This window comes from Sipha flava, unplaced genomic scaffold, assembly GCF_003268045.1.
Source record: "Sipha flava isolate LNK unplaced genomic scaffold, YSA_version1 177_pilon_pilon, whole genome shotgun sequence".
NCBI classification, from domain to species: Eukaryota; Metazoa; Arthropoda; class Insecta; order Hemiptera; family Aphididae; genus Sipha; species Sipha flava.
The window spans coordinates 719,426-742,020 of record NW_020272091.1 but is presented as its reverse complement, the minus strand read 5'-3'; the positions used below and the strand labels follow the sequence as shown (position 1 = coordinate 742,020).

Sequence of the window (22,595 nt, the reverse complement as noted above, 5' to 3'; positions counted from 1 at the left end):
AAATTACGTATTTATAATTGTCTTCTACGATATAAGTATAAATACTTATACCTAATATGAAAATATCAATGAAATATACAGGAATTGCACTCGCTGAAATCTTTGAAATTGTTTTTTTGATTTACATTTAATTTTGCCAATTGTTGTAATTTTATTTGTATCAACACATAAAATATATTATGAGTTAAATTATAACGTCAATGTGCATAGGTAAGTTAAAAAAAATGTTAATTTTCTCAAAAATTAGAAAACTTTAAAAATAAATACACCGCTATTCGAACCGGATTGCTATTCTAGCCATGTCTACTTTCTCTCGAAGAAATGAAAGAACTCTCTGTAGTTTAATGATCTCGGAGTACCAAAATGAGGTCAAGATTATTCACAAAGATTATGTCCTTGCACACAAGTCGAATAAGTTAATGAATATTGTGTTTATTCATTTATATATTTGTTAATATTGATTTATATTTAATCGAAAACTGTATTTTATTAATAAATGGATCCTTTTCTAGGATTATACTATTGAATTAGCTTGATGTATTGTTTACTATAAATACACACATAATTCTGTTTGTTTAATGGATATCTACTTTATCTATGCAAATATAATCATTAAACTATACCAATACATTTATGTTTTATAGTTACAATTATTGAAATTATTTTGTCCTATAACATATAAGCAGGGCCGTCCCGACGATGAAAATCAAGGAAGGGTTAATAATATAAAAAATGTGTACAATTTTTTTACTCAATGTATGTAGTATAATTAAATATATGTAATCGTATTTTTACCTTTTAACATGTATATATGTGACAGTGTCGCACGTTCTTAAAATTGACAATTTAATTATATATATATATATATATGTGTGTTATATTGTATAATATGTAGTTATATAAATTTTATTCGTGTATGAACTGTATTACAAAATGTGTAATATTTGTTTTCCGTAAGTAAAATTAGGTCCTTCTAGGCTATAATAAAATGAGTCCGACTGCCGACTGGTGTTTTAATTGGTGGGAGGGGGTTAGACATCCCCAAGACCTCCCTTCGGAACGGCTCTGCATATAAGTTAGTAGTTATCTTTAGATTATTTTTCTTGTGAAATTGTTTTGATGATTTACTTAAATGATTTACTTTACTTAATATATACTTAAATTGTATGTGAAAACTTTGCTTTAATGTTATTGAATAATAGTAAGTAAAAAAACTAAATAATTTATAGCTCACTTGTTTAAATAATAATATAATCTTTATTGAAATTAATTTCTTACTAATTGGTTTAATCATTAATTATAATAATATTCATTAAATTATTTTTGATAAATAGTTTAAAATAATCTTCAAGTTAATTGTGCATTATAAATTTCTATATTATATTGCTTAACAAAAAAAAAAAAAATGTATTTTAATAATCATCAATATTTAACCATTGATTATACAATATTATATTGTATAATATAGATTTGATGTTATAATCTTTTGCTCTACAATAATATAAATTATACTTGTATCCTTGAAATCTTCCAAACAACGCAGGATCTAAATGAAGCTACAAAGAAAACAATAGTTTGTATTTTATAAGTGCACGTGTGTTTACAGTTACATAAATCGTATTTTTTCTATTGGATGGATTTATGTAATTAGTACAATTATATTTTACAATTGTATTAAATAATTTATAGGTAATCTGAAAAATTATTTATTTACATTAATTGGAGGTTTAAAATTAATTTGATTCATTAATAATATTGGTAATTCAATTTTGAATCGAGTTTGACCTCTTTTATTATTAAAGGTTTAGTCTCATTGTAAAGAAATAATAACCTTGTTAGCTTTAATAATATAAAAAGTTATGATGCTAACATTTATAACATTATTATAATTTTTATATTTACGTTTTTTTTTCAACTTTCTTACTTATTTATTTTTTTCTATATTTTTATTAATAAGATTAATGTACGAAAGGTGTATAATCAATTAAAATAAAATTTAATATAGAATTTCACGGAATCAGGTTTGAATTAATTAAAACATTAAAAATCTTTCGTACGATAAAAATAAAATATTCTTTATTTGTAATTTCAATATTTTTATTTTTTTGTTGTTACCATAAAAATTAATTATTATTGATATTACTATATTTGAGTTTGTTGTGTAAACATCAATATTTTCTAGTTTATTAACAATTTATTATTGATGTTAATAAATTATTTATATATTATTATTTTATAATGAATTAATATATAATCGTAATATAATTTTTTGTCATAAATATGAGTTAAGTTTAGAAAATTCGTAATTTTCATTAATGTTTTTTTTATAAATAATTGTTTGTCAAAACTAAGGAAAATAATTATTTTTTATGAGGTTCGTATTTAAATTAAAAAAATACTTTAGAAAGGTAATTTGTCTATAAACGTACTTATATACACTATGAAAATTATATTATTTGACTATAAAAATTAAAATATCTATTACCTACTTGTCACTATTACACTAGTTAATGTAAGTATTAATGATGATTTTTTTTTTTTTTTATATTAGAATTAAATCTAAAATCTTAATATTCTTATATATATATATATATATATATATATATACTATCTGAATTCTAATTTGTTTTTTAAGTTTGAATCAAATTAATAATGAATTCAGCTCAAGATTTTTAAATGTGGAATTCTAGTACATTTACATAGACTACAAAATATGCTATACTTGTATACTTAATTTATTTACTAATGTAAACTATTAACGTATACGGTAACAAACATAACTTTATAGAATATTGAAGAACAAATAATAAAGTTTATTTATTTTAATTTAAAAATATTCATCTATTCTGAGCGTTTTTTTATTCTTGTTTTTATTGTATTAAATGGAAATGAAATATAAAATACTTGATAAAACAAAAAAAAAAAATGAATAGCTGTCTAAAACATTTTGTTATTAATCTTTTATTTTTTTAAATATTTCTTAAACTTCGAATACTTTTTACTAAGTAAAAATTAATTAGATAAAAAATTACTTGCTTTTAACTTTTACCTCCACTCATATAAATAATAAATTATGTAATGTATTGAGTCCAGTATATTATTGTTCAAATCGCATAATTGTTGAGGTTATTTTCAAATTAAATCAAATAATTCAAATCAGTTATCTAATGTTGTAGTTAGCGTCTTATGTTACGCTTTAATACTTAGCGTTTAATTTTTTTCGACCAGCATGTCGGGTCTCTCCTGCGACGTCGCAAGTTTTTTCATTGCACTCCAATTTTTCGACGATTAATATTAACTAATACTATTCTCAACTTAAATTTTATTATTCCTGTAAGTATGCAACTCAATCACGTAAATTGTTTTACTCTTTTGATTTCGAAATCGACAAGCGTATTACTTTGTTAAAAAATATCGTATGCAATTATTCACAGCGTACCTATTCAAAAATCATTCCTGAAAATGCATAATATTATAATGATAGATAAATACCTACCTACTCATAATGCTTCGCGATATTTATATTCGAATACCCAGCCCTTTTTTGCAACAAACATCCATTATAACGGTTAACCGTTGTTTTCGTGATCCAAATGGCATATGTCTAATAGTTTCTGCGATTCGTCGGGTTATTATATGTACGGTCGATATTTAGTACTTACATTCATAATTTATGAAATTGTATAAAATCGAACATTTAACTCTTTTCTCTGTTGGTTGTCGGTTGGACATATTTTAATATAGATTGCTTAGGTGTGTCATCATGCATGTTACATCTCATCCACCACGCACGGTCCCTTGTATTCTTACTTCCTTTTACAATCATGCTATACTCGTATATAAAGTACGTTTGCATATGTGTATATGTAAGTGCATATGTTTGTGTATACTTATAGGTCAAATAATTAAAAAAAAAAAATGATTTACGTGTCATCATGTACACAAATCGATATTTTTTAACGTGTATTTATATTGTTTTATGTCTATTGTTATTTATAATTTATTTCGCGGGTCACCGTCGTTTTTTCCGCTACAGACAAACCTGATCGCCGATGATCTCGAAAATCCTATCAGAAATTCATATATGAACGCTGCACACCACTAACGTCCTTCTGAATAATATTTTTCATATTTAATTGTCCTTCTTCCTCCTATGTCTTCAGTTATATAAAATATTGATGCAAATTATTCTTTTTTTCAATAACTTAATTTATATCGTATTCAAACCAATTGTATTTGAAATAGTTTATTAATGTATGTTATTATCACGTAGTGTAGTCGAATTAAAGCGAAACATTTTTCGTAACATAGAAAATGTTCACCCCAGGAGTGGATCTAGGGGGGGTTCAGGAGGTCAGCTGACCTACAGTTAATATTTGTTGACAAAATTGGCCTCTTGGAAATTGTTTTCTCTTTTTAGACCTTGATTTGGATGGATTCTTGTACAGTTGGCCCATCGGAGTTACTAGAAAAATGAATACCTTGTTTATTCAAAATTTAAAAATTTTCAATTCATAATTTATATTTTAAATTATATCGTTTTAGTAAAAAGTTAAGTAAATCATATTTTATTCCGTACGTTTGTTGCGCTGATAAAATTAGATTATATTTATTAATCGTAAATAAGTCATTATCGGTGGTATAACTAATTCTAAAATGTAATATAAATATACTTATACACTTTTATGAGCATATTGTTTTTTTTTTTTTTACAAGGTATTCATTTCTAATTCAGTTTCATCCCTAATAAATGGCCTCTTGAAATGGCTTAACCCACATTTCCCCGACTCTGGATCCGCCCCTGGTTTACCCTCCATTATTATCTCAGGTGCATTATAATTATTTTCATCGAGACAAGTATAGTATATTAAGTTAAGTAAATTTAATTTTTTTTTATAACTTTCCCCTCATTTTTTCCACTTATTTAGTATTGACAAAATAATGGTAATGCGCACGATATTATATAGTAATTGATACTGTATGTTTACGTGCCTGTCATTGAACCCGCATAGAAGTAGGAAATATTTTTAATTGTTTTCTGTAGACGTGAAGGTCGCTGTTAACTATAAACGTTGCATATACATACAAAGCGTTTGCATAATAATGAAAATCCTATCGTACGTCATCTTTTGGCGTCCCAAGCACGTTGTTTTATTTTTGGAGACCGCTTACCGAACTGTAGTAAGACCAAAAAATTTGCATGGTGACGAAAAGAAATTTGATCCTCCGTTATTGTTGGTGAGGTTCGTTTTTATTCGTAAGATCACGTACAACATATATTGTTATATAAACACCTATAAGTTGTAGAAATTTGTTTTTTTTTTAATTTTTTATTGAATCGCATACGTTAAACGAGTTGTTACGAGTTGGTTGAATTCTGTTAGCGGCTATATTCATATTATAGAATCAAGAAGCGCATAGAAACCAAAATTTAAAATATGTATTTCGAAAAAAGCTTAAATTTAAAACACATATTTAAACTAATATTATATGGTTTGTTTACCATTTTTGAAAGGTTATAAAGTAAACTATAAAAATTAATTTATTGTAGTAAGTTTCATATACCTAAGTAATATTGGCTATTTATAGTATTTTCGTGTGAACCATATAAACAAATTTTTCCTTTGTATTTTGAACTTTTATGCATAGAATTTTTTCCTCATTTTCCTATTCATAAATTATACTTTAATGTCGTGCATCTTATTGAAACAAAAAAATAACGGTCGATAACGTATGTAATGTTGTTCCTGTAATCGGACATGTGCATCTGCATATGATGTATATTTATGGTATTCATTTCATGCATAAAATAATGAAATAACTATTTTTATACTATTAGGTAGTGCATGGCCATAATTCACTCTATAGGTTAGTCTTCGTAAGATAATTAATAGTTCATAGTACGTACGCTGGGTGTTCTCATTTGAACTCGATTCGTTGTCGAGATTATAACAGTATTGTAAATTACAATAATGTCTATATTATACGCCTATACGTGCCGGTGGTACTGCTCCTATACAACAGGATGCTATTCATTGACGTTCTAATTTGTAACGTGTCGTTTGTACAGTATGTTTCGAATCACGAGTGTTTTAATCATTTTTTTTTTTTTCGTAGTGTAGTATGTTCACACCTATAACGGAAATAAAACACCGTACGGATCATAGTATTTATACTGTTATTATCATAGCATTTTATTGTGCCTTCAGTAATAGACGTGCGTTTTAATGTAGATAATAGGTATTATGTTAACACGACCGCGACGGTTGTTATAAGGAGGACGCACGGAACAAACGATTTAAATACCACGTTCTATTCGTTCAACGTGGGTCGTGAATACTTTTTGTTCCAAATTTCGCGTACCAATTACGAGAAAAAAAAGTATTATCATTTTTTTTAACATACAACCGACCACACTACGTGGTCTGTATATTATAATGAATTAATCGTTTTTAGGGAAAATTATCAAATGCGGATGTATGTACCGAAATGTATATGTCATAATATCCTTATTTTATCTCCTAGTTTCACACATACACATTCATATTATTTTTTTGCGTTTGTTGAACGTCGTTATTGTATAAATATATCCCATATTTTCTCTTCCTATATAATTACATAATAATGTATAATTTATGCAAAACCGTTTTTATGACCAACCATTTCAGTATAAGATTTATTCAAAACGAATGATAATTTGTAATATTATATATTGTTTACAAAAAAAAAGTCTTAACGGTGTACTTTCTTTTGTCGGTTATCATTATTTATTTAATGTCTTTAAATCAGCTCAAATGATAATTTGAAGCATTTTTATGTGTTGTTTATTTTGATTAGTTTATACCTACACACTAATCAACATAGTCATACTTACATATCGTAATAATTGATGATTTGCAAAATTAAATTAGTCTTTTTCTCATTTGTCACTTTCGAATAGTGAAGCTTTTGTGTTAACAATTTTTCGCCCATTAATTAAAGTGTTTGTATGGATGATTCATTCGAAAAGTTCGATAAATATAACCATAAAGGTGGTCTGCACATGTGTACAGTTTATATATTATTTATTATATATGACGTAGGGCCAACTTTTTACATGTTTGCTATTTGTTAGTTGGTTTTATATCCGCAACCTGTAGGGGGGGGGCATAACTGACGGTGATATGTATTAATTATATATTTTTTTAACACTTGTGAGATCTGAACTTTTCGGTAAAATAATACTTTACCTAATTTAATTATTCTTATGAAAATATTACGACCGTATATAATAATATAATAAATATATATATAATATTGAACTTAAATTTTTATACTTCTAAAATGAACGAACATTAATAAAAATAATATTTAATGATAGGTAACATTTAAATTAATTTAGTGTTAACATTTCGATATCAATATGTTATAGTTAAATTTATGATCACATAATTGTTAGTTGCCAAATCAATTCTGTAACCAATTACAATTTACTTTAATGTATCTTAGTATCAGGTAATGTTATTTTTATCATCAATTAGGTTTAAATCATCATATTTGACCCTGTGGTACTTTAATAAACGTTATTTTATCTTTTTAATTTTTAGTGCTTAGTACACGTATTTATTTATTCTCATTTACTCATAAATAATATTTATTTTGAGAAAAGTCCATTATTAACGATGTACAATTGGTTTACCATTTAAAGTTGTAATATAATATTTTGATTGCAGTTGAACATCAAAATTAATGAGCTGGATAATAAAGGTGAATCGGCTTTGGATTTAGCATTACGTGATCATCAAACCAGTATTGCAGAAATGATGTGCGAAAATCAGGCTGATCCAGATATTCGTGACCGAAATGGATATACGCTTTTGCATTTAGCCGTACAAAGAGGTGATACGTATGCCGCAAACTTTTTGTTGGCACATGGTGCATCAGTCAATTCAGTCACTCCCGATCAAGGTGATACAGCTCTTCATCTGATTGCCAGTTCATCGCCACATTTTGGATCCGAAGATTCTGCATTTGCTATGACTGCCGTAGCCCGGTCTCTTCTCAAGTCTGGACTCGATCCTAATTTGCCTAACAGTCAAGGATTGTTAGTACTATAAAACAGTTAATGATTAATGATTTATGTCTGTTGATAAATAACATTTATTTAATTTTTTAGTACACCTCTACATTTAGCAGTATTGGTTCACAACAATGATATACTAACATTATTATTAGAATATTCTCAATCTGGAAAAATTGACTTAAATGCTCAAACAATTGACGATCATACTCCATTATACTACGCATTAATTAATACACTTAAGCTTGATGTCGATGATAGCTTTGCAAATCGTTTGGTTTCCTCTGGAGCAAATCCTAATCCAGTAAGTCAGGCATAATACAACTTAAAAAAATTATTGAACGCAAAATATGATATGGAATTATACTAACATAAAATTCATTGTATTTTAAGTTTGCATATCATAAATGATTTATTTGTTTTAGATTTATAAGAAAACATCAAATTCTATGTTACACATTGTTGCCGATGAAAGTCTTGAAGAAGCTGCTCTTTTCATTACATCTCACTGTAATAACATTAATTACACAAACAAACTAGTAAGAAAAGTTCATTATTTTATGGTTCGAATAAAATTATCAAAGTTTTTCTATATTTTTTTTTACAAATACCAAGTCTTTTCTTGAACTTAATACTAAATACTTTAAAAACTTTGTATAACTTTCAATTTAAAAACTTAATTTATAAAGAATAATGTTTAATAATCAATAATTAATAAAATTTAGTTTTTTATAAAATTACTTATTCAATATAGCTATACAATTATTTTATTTTCAATGTAAAAAATACATTATTTACTAAGTATACAATTTATGATAAGAATCTTATTCTATACTTATTTTAATTTCTAATTTGTTACATGTTTAAGTTCATAATAATCAAATTCACATTCATGAAACATATATGTTTAAATTAGTTGATATCCCTATATAGATAATTTATTTTATATTTTTCTAAACATTAAAATCAACTAACAAAATGTATATTCTAACTTATTTCAATCAAACCATATGCTGTTATAAATAAAATACTAAAACCTATATACTTTTTAAATTCTTTATGTTTAATAGATCAATCATAGATGTTTAAAATCTTTAAATCTTGTTGTCTTAGGGAGAAAGCGCATTACATGTTGCATGTAAAAGAGGATTATCACGTCTTGTTCGACGCTTACTCGAATTTCAAGCAAACCCAAATTTACAAACATTACCACCTGATAGTGTTATATTGAGCACAGACAGTGGTCTGCAAACTGCATACAGACTTACTCCCTTACATATAGCAATAATTAACAAACAGGAAGGAGCTGTTAATGCTATGCTTCACTATCACAGTAAGTTATTTTATATTTTTATTTTCTAATTTTCTAAATTTTGTTTGTAATAAATTTGTTAATAATGGTTTAATGTTTAGATACCATTACAGCAGAACCTAAAGAAGGATTTTCTATAGTCAATTTAAATCTACGTGATTCACTAGGGGATTCACCATTATCTTTAGCATTAAAATCTGATATGCAACACATTGTACCTGATCTCATTGCTGGTGAATACTAGGTTTATAACCTTTTTTTATAATGATCAACTATAATATTACATTATATCATTTAAACAGGTGGTGCTGATATTGACATGCGAAATGGAGAAGGTTTGACACTTTTGCATCAGGCAATATTGAAAGGTGATGAAAAAACAGCTTTATATTTAGTGAAACAAGGATCAAATTTTGATTCAAAGTAAGACAGTACTAACTTCATTAGAAAAATAAATGTATACTTTACTTACTAAATTTATATTTAAATATTATTTCAGGACACAAGATGATCAGACACCTTTAGAACTTGCAACAATTAGTGGTCAAAATATTGTTGTCGAAGAATTATGTAAGCGTGGAGTAGATATGGCAGTACCGTCATCAAATAGCGATCCTATTTTATGGCTTGCTTTAACTTCTGAGCAAGAAGATATTGCTTCTACTCTTGTCAAGTAAAATATTCAGTGTATTCAATGAAATCAAAGTAAAAAATTTTTAATAAATATTTATTGAATAGGTATGGTGTAGACACAGATTCGTGGAGTGAAGGGCCAGAGGGATGTTTGCAAACTCTTCTGCATCGAGCAATTGATGAAAATTCTGAAAGTGCTGCTCGTTTTCTTATCCGAAGGTAAAATTTATTATATTTTTCAATTTTATTTTTATTTGTAATAATAACATTTTAACAATTGTATGCAGTGGCTGTGATATAAACAGCCCTAGAAAACCAGGGCCTGGTGGTCGTGGTGGCGAAGAATCAAAAGATCAATCATCTCCATTGCACTTATGCTGTCATTGGGGCCTACAAAGTGTAGTTCAGACATTATTAGAACATGGAGCTAATGTTAATGCTTGGGTAAATAATATTTTATGTTTACTTATTCATATCTTAAATCAATTTCTGATAATCCATCTACTAAATGCATATTTCAATATAACCCAATAATAAAAACCACCTTTATAAAATCTTTAGTGATAAATGATAACCAATTATTAGATAAAAAAAAAAGAAATAATAATAATTTAACTGGATACAAAAAAAAATGTATTTAAATTAACATAAATTTTATTTAAACTACTTTAAGTACCTTTTTGGAATTTAATTTAATCATTAATTTAAGTGATATTTTATATATTAAAATAAAGAAGTATAAATTTGATATGGATAGTTATTTAATTAATAGGATGCAGAACACAAAACTCCGCTTCATGTGGCAATTAAAAACCAACATGCTGGAATTATTACATTATTACTTTGTCATCCATCAATTGATTTAACTAAGAGAGATCGTACTGGGCTTACACCTTTTGCAGCTGCTCTTACTTGTCGTAATGACAAAGCTGCTCGATCAATTTTGGATAAGTTACCAGCTGCTGCTGAACAAGTAAACTAAATAAATTAAAAATGCGAAACAAGTATTATAATTTTTTTTTAATTTTAAGTTTGACAACAAAGGGTGCAACTTTTTACATATGGCTATTCAAAAAGGTGATATTGAAAGTGTATTGTTTTTACTCTCTGTCAATGTAGATGTTAACTCAAGAGTTCAAAATGAATTACAAACTACTCCACTACATTTGGCAGCCGCAACAGGCAATGAAATGTTAGTGCGCAGTATCATTTTAGCTGGAGCCAGGGTATGACTGCATTTATTCAACTAATAATATTAATTACTACAATTATTTTTCTGTATTAGGTAAATGATCAAGATACAATGAAAAGAACAGCATTGCATATAGCTAGTGAAACAGGCCATGCACCAATTGTGAACGCCTTGTTAACCAATAATGCCAATTTTGATGCACTTGATTGTGAAGGTCAGTTAATAATCAATAAAATATGTATTGTAATATATTATTTATAATAATGAAAGTACCTTGCTAAACTTTTTTAACAGGACAAAATGCATTACATATTGCATGTCGCGAAGGTCATTTACAAGTTGTACAAACTTTATTGGGAGAGTCCCAAATCAATGCCGAAGCATTAACTCTTAAATGTCGAAATCCACTTCATGAGCTGGCTAAACATAGTAAGGAAAGTGCTGCTGCTATATGTGAAGTATTTTTAGAGTACATGCCAAAGTATCCTCTTGAAGTACAAGATGCCGAGGGAAATACAGGTATTATTTAATGAAAAAATTACTTTAAATTATTTTTTATTATCATTTTATTATAATGGTGATTATTATAGCATTACTATTAGCATATATGAAAGGCAATGGCAATCTATGTAGAACTTTAGTAAAAGCTGGTGCATGTGTTGGAGCAATGAATAACGATGGTATTACTATATTCAACTGTCAGATGGCCACTACTCAATTGTTGTCTAGGTAAATAGGCATTTTTTTTTTTTTATAATGTAACTTATTTAAAAAAAAATTTGTTTTGTTTCCAGGTTGCTTGATAGCTTAACAAAAGAACCGCCTTGGGTTGATGGATGTGAAGTATGTCAGGAATGTGGTTTGAAATTTGGTTTTACAACGCGTAAGCATCATTGGTAAGTAGCTACAGATAGGAAAGTAAATTATTTTTAATCCTTTAATTTTTAAACTTTTGTTTATTTTTATATCCTAGTCGTCATTGTGGTAGATTATTATGTAGCAAATGCTCTACTCAAGAAGTTCCTATCATTAAATATGGGCTAGTGAAACCAGTTCGAGTGTGTGGGTCTTGTTTTCAAGTTTTACAAGGCTGTTAAAGGATACATTGTGACTATGTCACTCATCTGTTTTGATATTATTCATTTTGATACTATAAGTGCGAATTTATATCTATTTCAACGATTTTAATTTATTTTGCACCCACAATAAAAACCTTCTGGATCTTTAATATATTTATAAAATAGGTAATTTATTATTTTATTCCAAAATGCAGTTCAATAATTTCTTTTCTTCAAATTTTATTTATTATTATTTTAAATGTACTATTATATATTGTTGTTATAATTAATTACTTTATACTTTTATTATTACTTAGTTTTGTATAATTAAATATCTGATTAACTGATTAACAAGTATCATTCATTTGGTGCTTTAAAAAGTATAATTATCCACTAATTTTTTATTCCGTACTTTTTTTACTTATACTTTTTTATTCTCGTGTAGTTATAAACATTATTTGAAATGTCTCTATTTAACCTAAATGACCAAAATATAATTATTCATTATTGTTATAATTTAAATGTTTGTAATTCATGTAATTATTTATTTTGAAAAATTACCATCAATTTATTAATACATGGGTCAATAATATCAGTATATTTGATATTAGATGTATTTTATTAAAGGTTATTATCAACAGTGCATTAACTGTTAGAAATAAAATAATAAATTACAACTTAAGAAAATACTTATATTGTAATAACTATTTAAAAATTATACTGTTAATATGCAATATAACTTTTATTAAATATTAAATGTGTATTGATGTTACAGAATGTTTTCTTTATATCTCAAAAAATATATTATTATAATTATAAATTAATAATAATAAACAAATTAAATTACATTTATTAAGAAAATGGATACAATAATGATTAAAATTAAAAAGACAATGTACACTGATGCAATGGATACAAAATAAATTTGTATCTCTTTATTTTGTGATTTATGGTAGTTAATTTACAAATTGTTTATAATACTCCAAAAATTATTGGAGGAATTATAAATAAAAATATTATTTCAACTTGTTCAAATAATATAACTACCAATTAATTTTATAATACCCATATATTATTTTCCTCTGATGTATTTCAATCTGATGAACTTTTAGTAGGTTCTATGAAGGTTGTTGGTACTATGGTATTCAACAATCTCTTTTTTGGTCTTCCTCTTTCTCTTTTCCCTTCAATGTTCACTTTCATAACTACTCTTATTGCTTTTGTTTCTTCCTTCCTCATCACATGCCCAAACCATCTCAGTCTATTTTCTTTCATCCACTATCAACTCTATACCAATACTTCCTCTCATATATTCGTTCCTTATTCTATCTTCTTTTGTCACTCCACTTATCCATCTAAGCATTCTCATTTCCACAACCCTTGTACTCTATTATATTTTCCTATCAACCACCCAACACTCAAAACCATAAGGCATAGTTGGTAATTAGATATCTTTATTTAAACATAAATGATATACCTATAAGTAATATGATACATAATTTAAGTTATAGATTATGTCTAGCTAATGCCAACCGACCAAAATATGAATTCTTTTTAATATAATATTAATAAAAATAAACATTTTGTGTCTTTAAATGTTAAAAATCTGAGAGTTTTAATACCTATATCTAAATTCATAATAAAGTGGAAATAAAATTAACCTATACAGGGTTAAAAGAAATTTTCTGACCTCATAAGCATCTTGGATAATAAAGCCAAATCTGGAATATAATGATATATCATTAACATATTATGGAACTAGTTTTAAGTAAGAACTAAAAAGTTTGAATGTAAACCTATTAAATATTGAATAACGAAAAATTAAAAAAAAAATAATTTACATTTCAGTTCCTGATAAAAAAAATAATATAATATATTTATCATTTAGATACTAATTAAACTATACAAGGTTAAATTAATTTTAATTTAATGTATGTTGTTTTTATTTAAAAATAGGGGTGTAGGGGCTTGGCACCCACGGCTCACCTTTTAATACATTTTCATATTCCCCTCCCCCAATACAAAATCTTGAGAACGCCTGGCTTAAGTCAATGCTTAATGCATACTGTTTGTAAAATAAATAGGTATGTAAATAATCTCAGTTGAGTAAACAAAATTGTACTGGTAGAATAAATTTGTTTTTATCAAATTTTAATAAAAATTATAGTAAATATATTGTTGTTTATACTAATTTAACCTTGTAAATAACAATGCATTCCACACAAATAATTAAACAATCTACCAAACAGGTATTAGCCAAATGGTATAAATATTTTATTTGAAAACTTAAATTTGTTTTCATTTTCATTTAAGATTCAATAATGTAATTTAAGTGTTTAAAATATCGAGAAAATAATAATGGCTTTATAAAGGTATCTAAAAAATGTTTATTAGCAAATTACACCACTGTTCTAATATTCCTCTTAGAAACGGCACTGGTTTTCCGTTGAAAACACGATTTAGTAATTAGATTTAAACCTATTCAACACGATAGACCAAGGCTGCCAAATTTGTTATGGAAGCGAACTATAATTTCAATTACATTTAGTTAGCAGCAGCCCATCCATTATCAGCCTGGCCAAAGCAGTTAGGCAGCAGTCGCTGCCTGGGCTCCCGTCTTTTTTTTTTTTTTATTCATATATATTTAAATACAACGAAACGTCTGGATATAATAGTTACCGAAGAACACATGCCCATAAAGCATTTTAACTTTTAATTTTTAAATCTATAGTTAGAATAAGTAAATCATTCTTATTATTACCTTAGTCATGTTTTATAATTGTGCTGTAGTTCGATAAATATAAATCCCAAAAAAAAACCTAACGGTGAAAAAAGGCCAAGTTCCGAATTCCTTCCCAAAAAAGTCGGCCTATTAAAGTAGTGAAATCTACATTGTGGCCAAGTCTGATATTTTTTAATTCATAACCTCACTGCACTCCTACATTAAAGAGCAACACTCTTCTTTTATTTGTATTGTTTAACACTTGACCAGTTTCTGAATGAGGCATAAACTAGACTTGGCCGCAATGTAGATACCACTACCTACTATGATTCGCTGTATTTTTTGAGAAGAAATCTCAACCTTTTTCTTTTTTCTGAATTCTCTTCTTCCCATCACCCACGTAAGTCATAAATGAATACATTCGATAATGATTTTTTATGCTTCATTCAAAAACTGGCCAAGTGTTGAACAATACAAATAAAAGAGAAGTGTTGCTCTTCAATGTAGGAGTTCAGTGAGGTTATGAATTAAAAGATACCAGACTTGGCCACAATGTAGATTTCACTACTATTCTATAATAGATAAAATGTTAATGTCAAATAAATAATGAACACTTAATTGTGTGCGATTACATTTAGTGGTGATCAAAACAACACTAAGACCAAAACTTTCAAAATCTTAGTCTTGGTCTTGTAGACCCAGTCTTGATCTTGGTCTTGGATATACATCTTAGTCTTGGTCTTGCGCAAGACTCTTACAAGACTCTTGCTATTTTCACAAAATATAAAAAAAAAGAACTAAATATCTACCCGTTATAGCTGTATAAGTTTCTTGCTATGACTTCTAAGATGAAACTTTAATTCAATATATTATATAGTATATAAATAATATAAAACAATCAAACAATTAAATTTTTATTATAGGTACTCGTAACTTTGCTTTTAAAATATTATGTTTATATTATTTTACTTATATTTGTATTTAATGAATCAATTTATCAGTATAATTATCTTTTTAAGTTCCAAGTACATTTATAATAAATATCAATAGGTAATTACTAATTATTTATTATTGACTAATATAATATTTATAAAAATTAAATTATTGTTTTTTTAATGTTCACTTTAACAAATAATACCCACATAACACAACTCATCCATTAGATATATATTAGATATTCATAGAAAGTAACTGGTAGATAAGCCACAGTAGATTTTTATGGATGTTCATTAGACATTGATATTTTGTAATTAGTAGAATTAATGAATAATTTAATTGATTAGTTTTTAGTTTTTACTACAGTTACAAATACTTAAATATTTGTTAAATGTAAAATAATAAATTAATTCTATTAAAATTAGTGAGAAAAGATGTGCAGATTCCACTGAACAAATTTCATTGCCCATAAGTGAATGATTATTCAACATTTTAAGTTGTATATATTTAAGTGGTTGTTTATTATTAAATAAAGATTTTGTCTATTAAACATTTTTTCCAATTTGTATTCTACTTTAATGAATATCTAATGGATAATATATTATATCTAATGGATATTATTTTTTATCTAATGGATAATATTTTATATCTAATGGATAATATTTTATATCTAATGGATATAATTTTATATTTAATGGATGTTTTAATTCAATAATTTCTGATTTCTTATGGATATCCATCAAATAATAAAAAAGCGGCCAATTGGATATTTAGTAGATATCTAATAGATTTACAGTCATATCTAAAGGATGTTATGGATATCTATAAATCATATCTATTATACACCCATTAGTTGTATTTGTGTTATGTGGGTAATAATAAAAACTGTATGGTTTGTTCCAAATATTAAATTGCTTAATAATTATATCGGTTTAATGATAATAATATGTATTATTTATAATTAAACTTTTATTCTTCTTTTATTCACCTGTGTCCAGTACAGTAGTACTAAATTTTTAAGTTTCTTTTAATATAATATATTGATAATAAATAATTTCTGTAAATCTTATCAGGTTTACTATTAGATACAACCCACATTTTATTTTTACAAAAAGTTTTTAATTATGTGTATTTTGGACATAAGTCATAAATTATTCTATGAGCAAGACAACTTTCGACGTTTTCTTCGATTTTGGGAAAAAAAAATGTTCAGTAATTGCTAAGTATGAACAACAATATTATGTTATTGTGTAATATTAATTCCAATTATTCCTAATCATTTTTTCAATAATTTGCCATTTCCTCGTATAATGATCAAATTTAATAATAATACAAATAATTTCTTATTATTTTCGTTATAAATTATTAGTTAATTAAATTTAGATAACTAATGTGTTCTCGAAGAAAAAAAAATTTACAAGACTGTATGAATCTTGCAGTGATGGTCTTGTTTTGGAGTTGGTCTTGCAGCTTCGGTATTGGTTTGGTCTTGGTCTTGCAGCAAAAGTATTATGAGATCGCAAGACAAGACCAATTATGATCATCACTAATTGCATTAGGTATATTTAATTTTTCATCTCATTATTTCAAAAGATTTTTCATTAAAATTAATAACTCATATCTTCCGGCTACACAAAAGTCATTTTGTTAGATCCAAAAATATACGAATACATTGAATAGCTTAAAGAATACCTATCCTATATATCTTGATAACTGTAACAAAGTTATCTGATATTAATAGAGATCTTGTATTACCTGAATTGAAACAATTTATCTCTTATTATTTTAATATTATTCCAAAAAAACATGGCATAATGAGCGATAATGATGGTTAAGGTTATATTATAGATGAAGTAATTACATCTGATTCAGAAGATGAACTTGACTGATAAATTTTAATTCCTGTTGGAAATGTATAGCATGTGCTTTTAAAATTGTTACCCAACTATCTTGTCATTCTGGTATGTACAAAAATTTGTATCAAGTTTTTAAATAAAAAATTCTATTGCCATCAACTTGGCAAAATCATCGGCAAAAGAGTATTTCTAAGGTTAAAGTAATAAAATCAAAATTAAGATCGTCACTCGATCAACAACATTTAGAACCACTAATGCTTATGGCTATAGGAAAAGATATTACTTTGAATTTAGATAAAATAAAACTAATATATGACATAGCAAAATCGTCAAAAGAAATATAATATATTAAATGTATTTATTTTATATGCGCATAGTTTTTTTTTTTTTTTATATAAAAGTTGAAACCTGTAAATTTAGATTAAGAGAATTTTTAAATTTATTTTTTTTTATTTAAAATGACAAATATAGAATCTATATGTATTACATTTTAATGACCATTTTACATATTTAAGATTTATTTAATATAAATATAATAAATAAGTTTTGTAGTATGGGGGTTGGGGCCTTTCCAAATAAAATCCTACTTGGGCCCTTCAGAACCAAGCTGACACTGGGCCCATCCTACGAACAAGACGTGCCTTACATTTATGATTCATCTATATTCTTTACGTAAATACTTAAATAGATATATATTTCAATCAAACATTTTGAATTGCACATGTTTTAATAATAAAAATAATAGTTTAATTATTTTAACTTTATAAATTGTTAGTGGATATTCTAAATTTTATTCAATTGAAATCAATATTTTCTCTCTCTCTCTCTCTCACTTTCACTCACTCTTTTTCTTTCTCATCGTCAACAAAAACAATCGTTGCGATCGAATAATTAATTAATATTTTATGTAACGTAGATAAAATCGCCATCCCATAACCCGAGCACTAATAGTTTTGCGCGTCGACCGCAACATTTCTAGTTTCGGATCGTCGTCGCCAACTGTATGTGTTATATATATATATATATATATTTATGTATATATGTATATTATAATTTGAGACTGTGGGGTGTGTTTGTGATCTTAAAATTCTTCGTTCGCGACGTAATGAAACTACCATGAATTCGTCAACCCCCGTACCGAGTCCTCGTACGAGCTATAGTAATGATAACATCCCGTTTTGGGAAACCCGACCCCCGGACGACTCATTGCGATACCAAAACCACGCAACCATCCCATTTATAACTACGTCACCGTCGCGTCTTAATTATATTTATCTCTTTTTCGTCCTAAAACAATTTTGGACTCGGTTTTCGCATTCCACGCGCCTGATACGCGTTTGTAAACGCTTGCAGAAAAATCGTATCTTATTTGCTGCACATTTGTGTTTGTGTATGTGTGTTCGTTACGACCGTACGGGATTTTCTCGTCGAGCTACATCATACTTTGCTAATGGAATGTGTGTGCTTCCCCAACTATCCGTTTTTTCACTATACACCCATGGGCGCAACTAGAGTCCAAATACTGGTGCTGAAATTGCTGAAAATAAAATAAAATAATGTTTAATTGTAATTACTACAGATTATATAGATCTGAAAAAGAACAGGAGTGCTACATTTGTACACAGGGGGGTTTTTAACCCTATTGCTACTCCCTAGTCACGCCTACATATACATCGTATGTATAATATTTTCAGCCATAGCGGTTCTCCTTTCTTCCTTATAGAAGTGGGGTTGATGTAATACACGTGAGTCCAAGTTTATGAGTGTGTGTGTGTTTATAGAGAAAATAAGATACCTAGTTGTTCTGCGATTCCTATCTCACCGGTCAGGTTCTACGCTAAAATCTGCTTTTGTTCTCTATACATGTTTTTACAAGTGTATGCATTGAACGCAATCGTAAATGCCGTAGACGTATTTTTCATATTTATTATCAAATTATATTACTTACTTACTTTTAGTACTAATCATACTCTACTTTTTAGGCAAATCGTTACCGGACAATTTTCAGTTGCGCAACAGTTTAATCGCATAAGTGACTTTCGTAGTGAAGTATGACAATGTGCTCAGTCTGACCAACTAATTAGTTAATGTTTTATCACAAATCGTTATTTGATCGCAATCAATTAACATGTTACATCCAATGTATCAAAGTCTGACACGATAGTTTAGTTGCATATGTGAGCGTGGTTTAGAAGAAATTGTTGCGCAATTATTGTGCAACTGAAAATTGGACGTCAGCGATTTATCTTATATAAAAATATATTTGGACGGGAAAAGTCCTTCCATTAAATATCGTAGAGGTAGGTACGGTGACGTGATGAAACATCGAGTCTTGACGCGGCGCGCAGTGGTCTGTATTGTAAATTAGCTTGCCAAAACCTATTTTTAAAAGTATGTTTATTGTATTATTTGACATCAAATTATTAAAACTGATTACCTAATTAAACAATATTTCATATTATGAGAAACTTTTATATCTTATCAAGCCAATAAAATTACGATTAGGGAACAGAAATGTCGATCAACGAGGCCATACCACGCATTATTCTGTCTTTCACGTTTAGCGATCTGTGCGGTGTGCATGTACTTAAGTTATAATTTTTCTTTTTGAAACCTAAAGTATGGACATTTTTGCAGAAGGTAAGTGTATTAATAATATTATTTTTATGTTTTTTATGATGTAGTTGACACAACGATGTTTTACTTATCATGGTTAATTGTTATTATTAGAACTTCAAAAGGTATCACTAATAAATTACTAATTATTACTATTACAAAACTATTCTATAATATTCTACATACTTTTTGGTGTTTAACCTAATATAATTTTTTTTACGTATACTTGTGTATTAACTTGGCATAATTTTTTCAAATGTGTAATATCTTGTTAGAAAATTTAGGGAAAAAAGCCGTTTCAATAATAATATTTTATTTTTATTTATTTTATTTTAGCGAGTTGTAGTCGTGATTTTAGAAATCAGAATTTTACTTACAATGATTTATTTAATTTATTACGGGGAAACGGACCACTAAATCCCCAGTCCAAACAGTCTAGAAAATTTTTGTTTAAAAAGTTATGTGAGAAGTATGATGGGAAAAATTGGATGCTTGAGTACACAAATAAAATAAATGCTGGCTTAAATAGTTATACGATAGTTTTATCACGAAAATGGATACAATGTAATAGAAATATTCACATTTTTTATAAAAATAACAGTGCATGGTTAATTAGAAATATTTAAAGCACGGAAAAATGTGATTCAGAACAATTTTCGTTCAGAGATGGGCTTATTAGTTGATGTGGTACTGCAAGGTAATCATACATTTTTGTAACCTAATTTTTTATTTTTCTTAAAAACTATTTATTTGGTGTAATCGTTATTTTTATAGAACACGGGACCTCAAATGATGGAAATACTGCTAGGACATTTTTCAGAAATGCAGAGAAATCGGCAGAGATCACAGGAGTTAATTTAAACCTGATTGAACGTTTTAAAAATATTCTAATGGTTATGGCAAGTGGCCAAGATATTGATACAAATTCATTTGATGAGTATGGTGTACAAACAGCTAAACTTTTTATTTCCTTATATCCCTGGTTTTATATGCCATCCAGCGTACATAAAATATTAATACACGGTGCTGATGTTATTCGTTATGCAGTTTTACCGATAGGTAAGTATTTCTACTTTTTTTATTTTTTTTTTTTGAATAATGAAGCACATTTAAAATTTTTTTTTAGGACATTTATCAGAGGAGGCTCAAGAATCTCGAAATAAAGATTACAAAATGTACAGAAGACACCACACAAGAAAAAATTCAAGAATAAACACAAACAAAGACCTCTTACATGTGTTATTAATATCATCTGACCCTTTAATATCGACCATAAGATTACTTCAAAAAAAAAAATTACAAGACTTATCAAATGAAACTAAATCGTTATTGAATGTAATGCAGTTAGACGAAACAAATTTGAACAGTGATTGTGATGTGATAGTGACATTACTATAATATATTGTTAACGTACTTTTTTATAGTTATATTACTTACAATGTTAAATATTGATAAATGTATATAATTTAATTTTAAAAATTAAAAACATCCCCTATTACCCATAACTAGGGGTTGATTACAGAATGAATATTATAATTAGATACACCCTTAGAACATGTAAATTAATTGATGTTCAATATACAAGTTTTATGAACATTTAGGAAAGTAGCTTTTTTTACCCCTAATTAGGTGTTGATTTAAAAACTGATAAGAAATTTGGATTCAGCATGTTAAAAACTAATAGAATTGATATTTAACATAATCTTTTTAACTCATATTAAGAAGGTATTAATTAATGTAAGCTAATTTACAATACAGACCACTGTGCGGCGTCCAGATGCTGCGTTTACCCCGTGTTATTTGTAGCGTCAAACGTAGTAAATTTAATTGTTTAATTCCACTCTTTTAATTTAATAATACGAAATAAATTCATAACCACGGTGATTGTTATCTCTTCTTCAATTACAATGTAAATTGAATGAAGCCGGAACAATTTTTTCTGGGTAGGTGGGTTGTTTAAATTTGTAATGATATGCGCCTAAGCATTCATATATTTTTAAAAAAATTGAATGTACAGTTAAATAATTATAATATTCAGTACACATTAAATATAAGAATAAGTCATAAGTATTAAAGATAAAATATGACACACACACACACACATACAGGTGATTAAATATAAGGAGCAAAATTTTCAAACACCAGGATACGCACGTTCTTGATATTCTTTTGTATAGACGGTCAAAGGCGAGTGTAAAAGACTACGCAGAT

At 27.2% G+C, this 22,595-nt stretch overlaps 2 protein-coding genes across 3 annotated transcripts in view; both read left to right on the top strand.

Annotated features, from left to right (window-relative positions):
* Positions 1-12,482, top strand: part of LOC112680481 (rabankyrin-5) — a 28,358-nt gene extending 15,876 nt beyond the window's left edge. For both annotated transcript variants that reach the window (XM_025550577.1, XM_025550578.1), the window contains 16 exons: positions 7,713-8,083; positions 8,156-8,363; positions 8,485-8,598; positions 9,173-9,392; positions 9,473-9,604; positions 9,674-9,794; positions 9,871-10,044; positions 10,110-10,223; positions 10,292-10,448; positions 10,777-10,977; positions 11,036-11,230; positions 11,290-11,410; positions 11,491-11,715; positions 11,787-11,925; positions 11,991-12,092; positions 12,170-12,482. In XM_025550577.1, coding sequence (XP_025406362.1) covers positions 7,713-8,083; positions 8,156-8,363; positions 8,485-8,598; positions 9,173-9,392; positions 9,473-9,604; positions 9,674-9,794; positions 9,871-10,044; positions 10,110-10,223; positions 10,292-10,448; positions 10,777-10,977; positions 11,036-11,230; positions 11,290-11,410; positions 11,491-11,715; positions 11,787-11,925; positions 11,991-12,092; positions 12,170-12,293 — 2,718 coding nt within the window. In that variant the 3' untranslated portion in view covers positions 12,294-12,482. The remainder of the gene's footprint in view (positions 1-7,712; positions 8,084-8,155; positions 8,364-8,484; positions 8,599-9,172; positions 9,393-9,472; positions 9,605-9,673; positions 9,795-9,870; positions 10,045-10,109; positions 10,224-10,291; positions 10,449-10,776; positions 10,978-11,035; positions 11,231-11,289; positions 11,411-11,490; positions 11,716-11,786; positions 11,926-11,990; positions 12,093-12,169) is intronic.
* A 7,824-nt stretch (positions 12,483-20,306) lies between these two features.
* On the top strand, positions 20,307-21,920 carry LOC112680546. Its single transcript, XM_025550668.1, has 4 exons — positions 20,307-20,408; positions 20,721-21,081; positions 21,159-21,443; positions 21,511-21,920. The coding sequence occupies exons 2-4, from the start codon at positions 21,051-21,053 to the stop codon at positions 21,780-21,782; spliced, it is 588 nt and encodes a 195-aa protein (XP_025406453.1). The 5' UTR covers positions 20,307-20,408; positions 20,721-21,050; the 3' UTR covers positions 21,783-21,920.
* Positions 21,921-22,595: the final 675 nt, after the last annotated feature.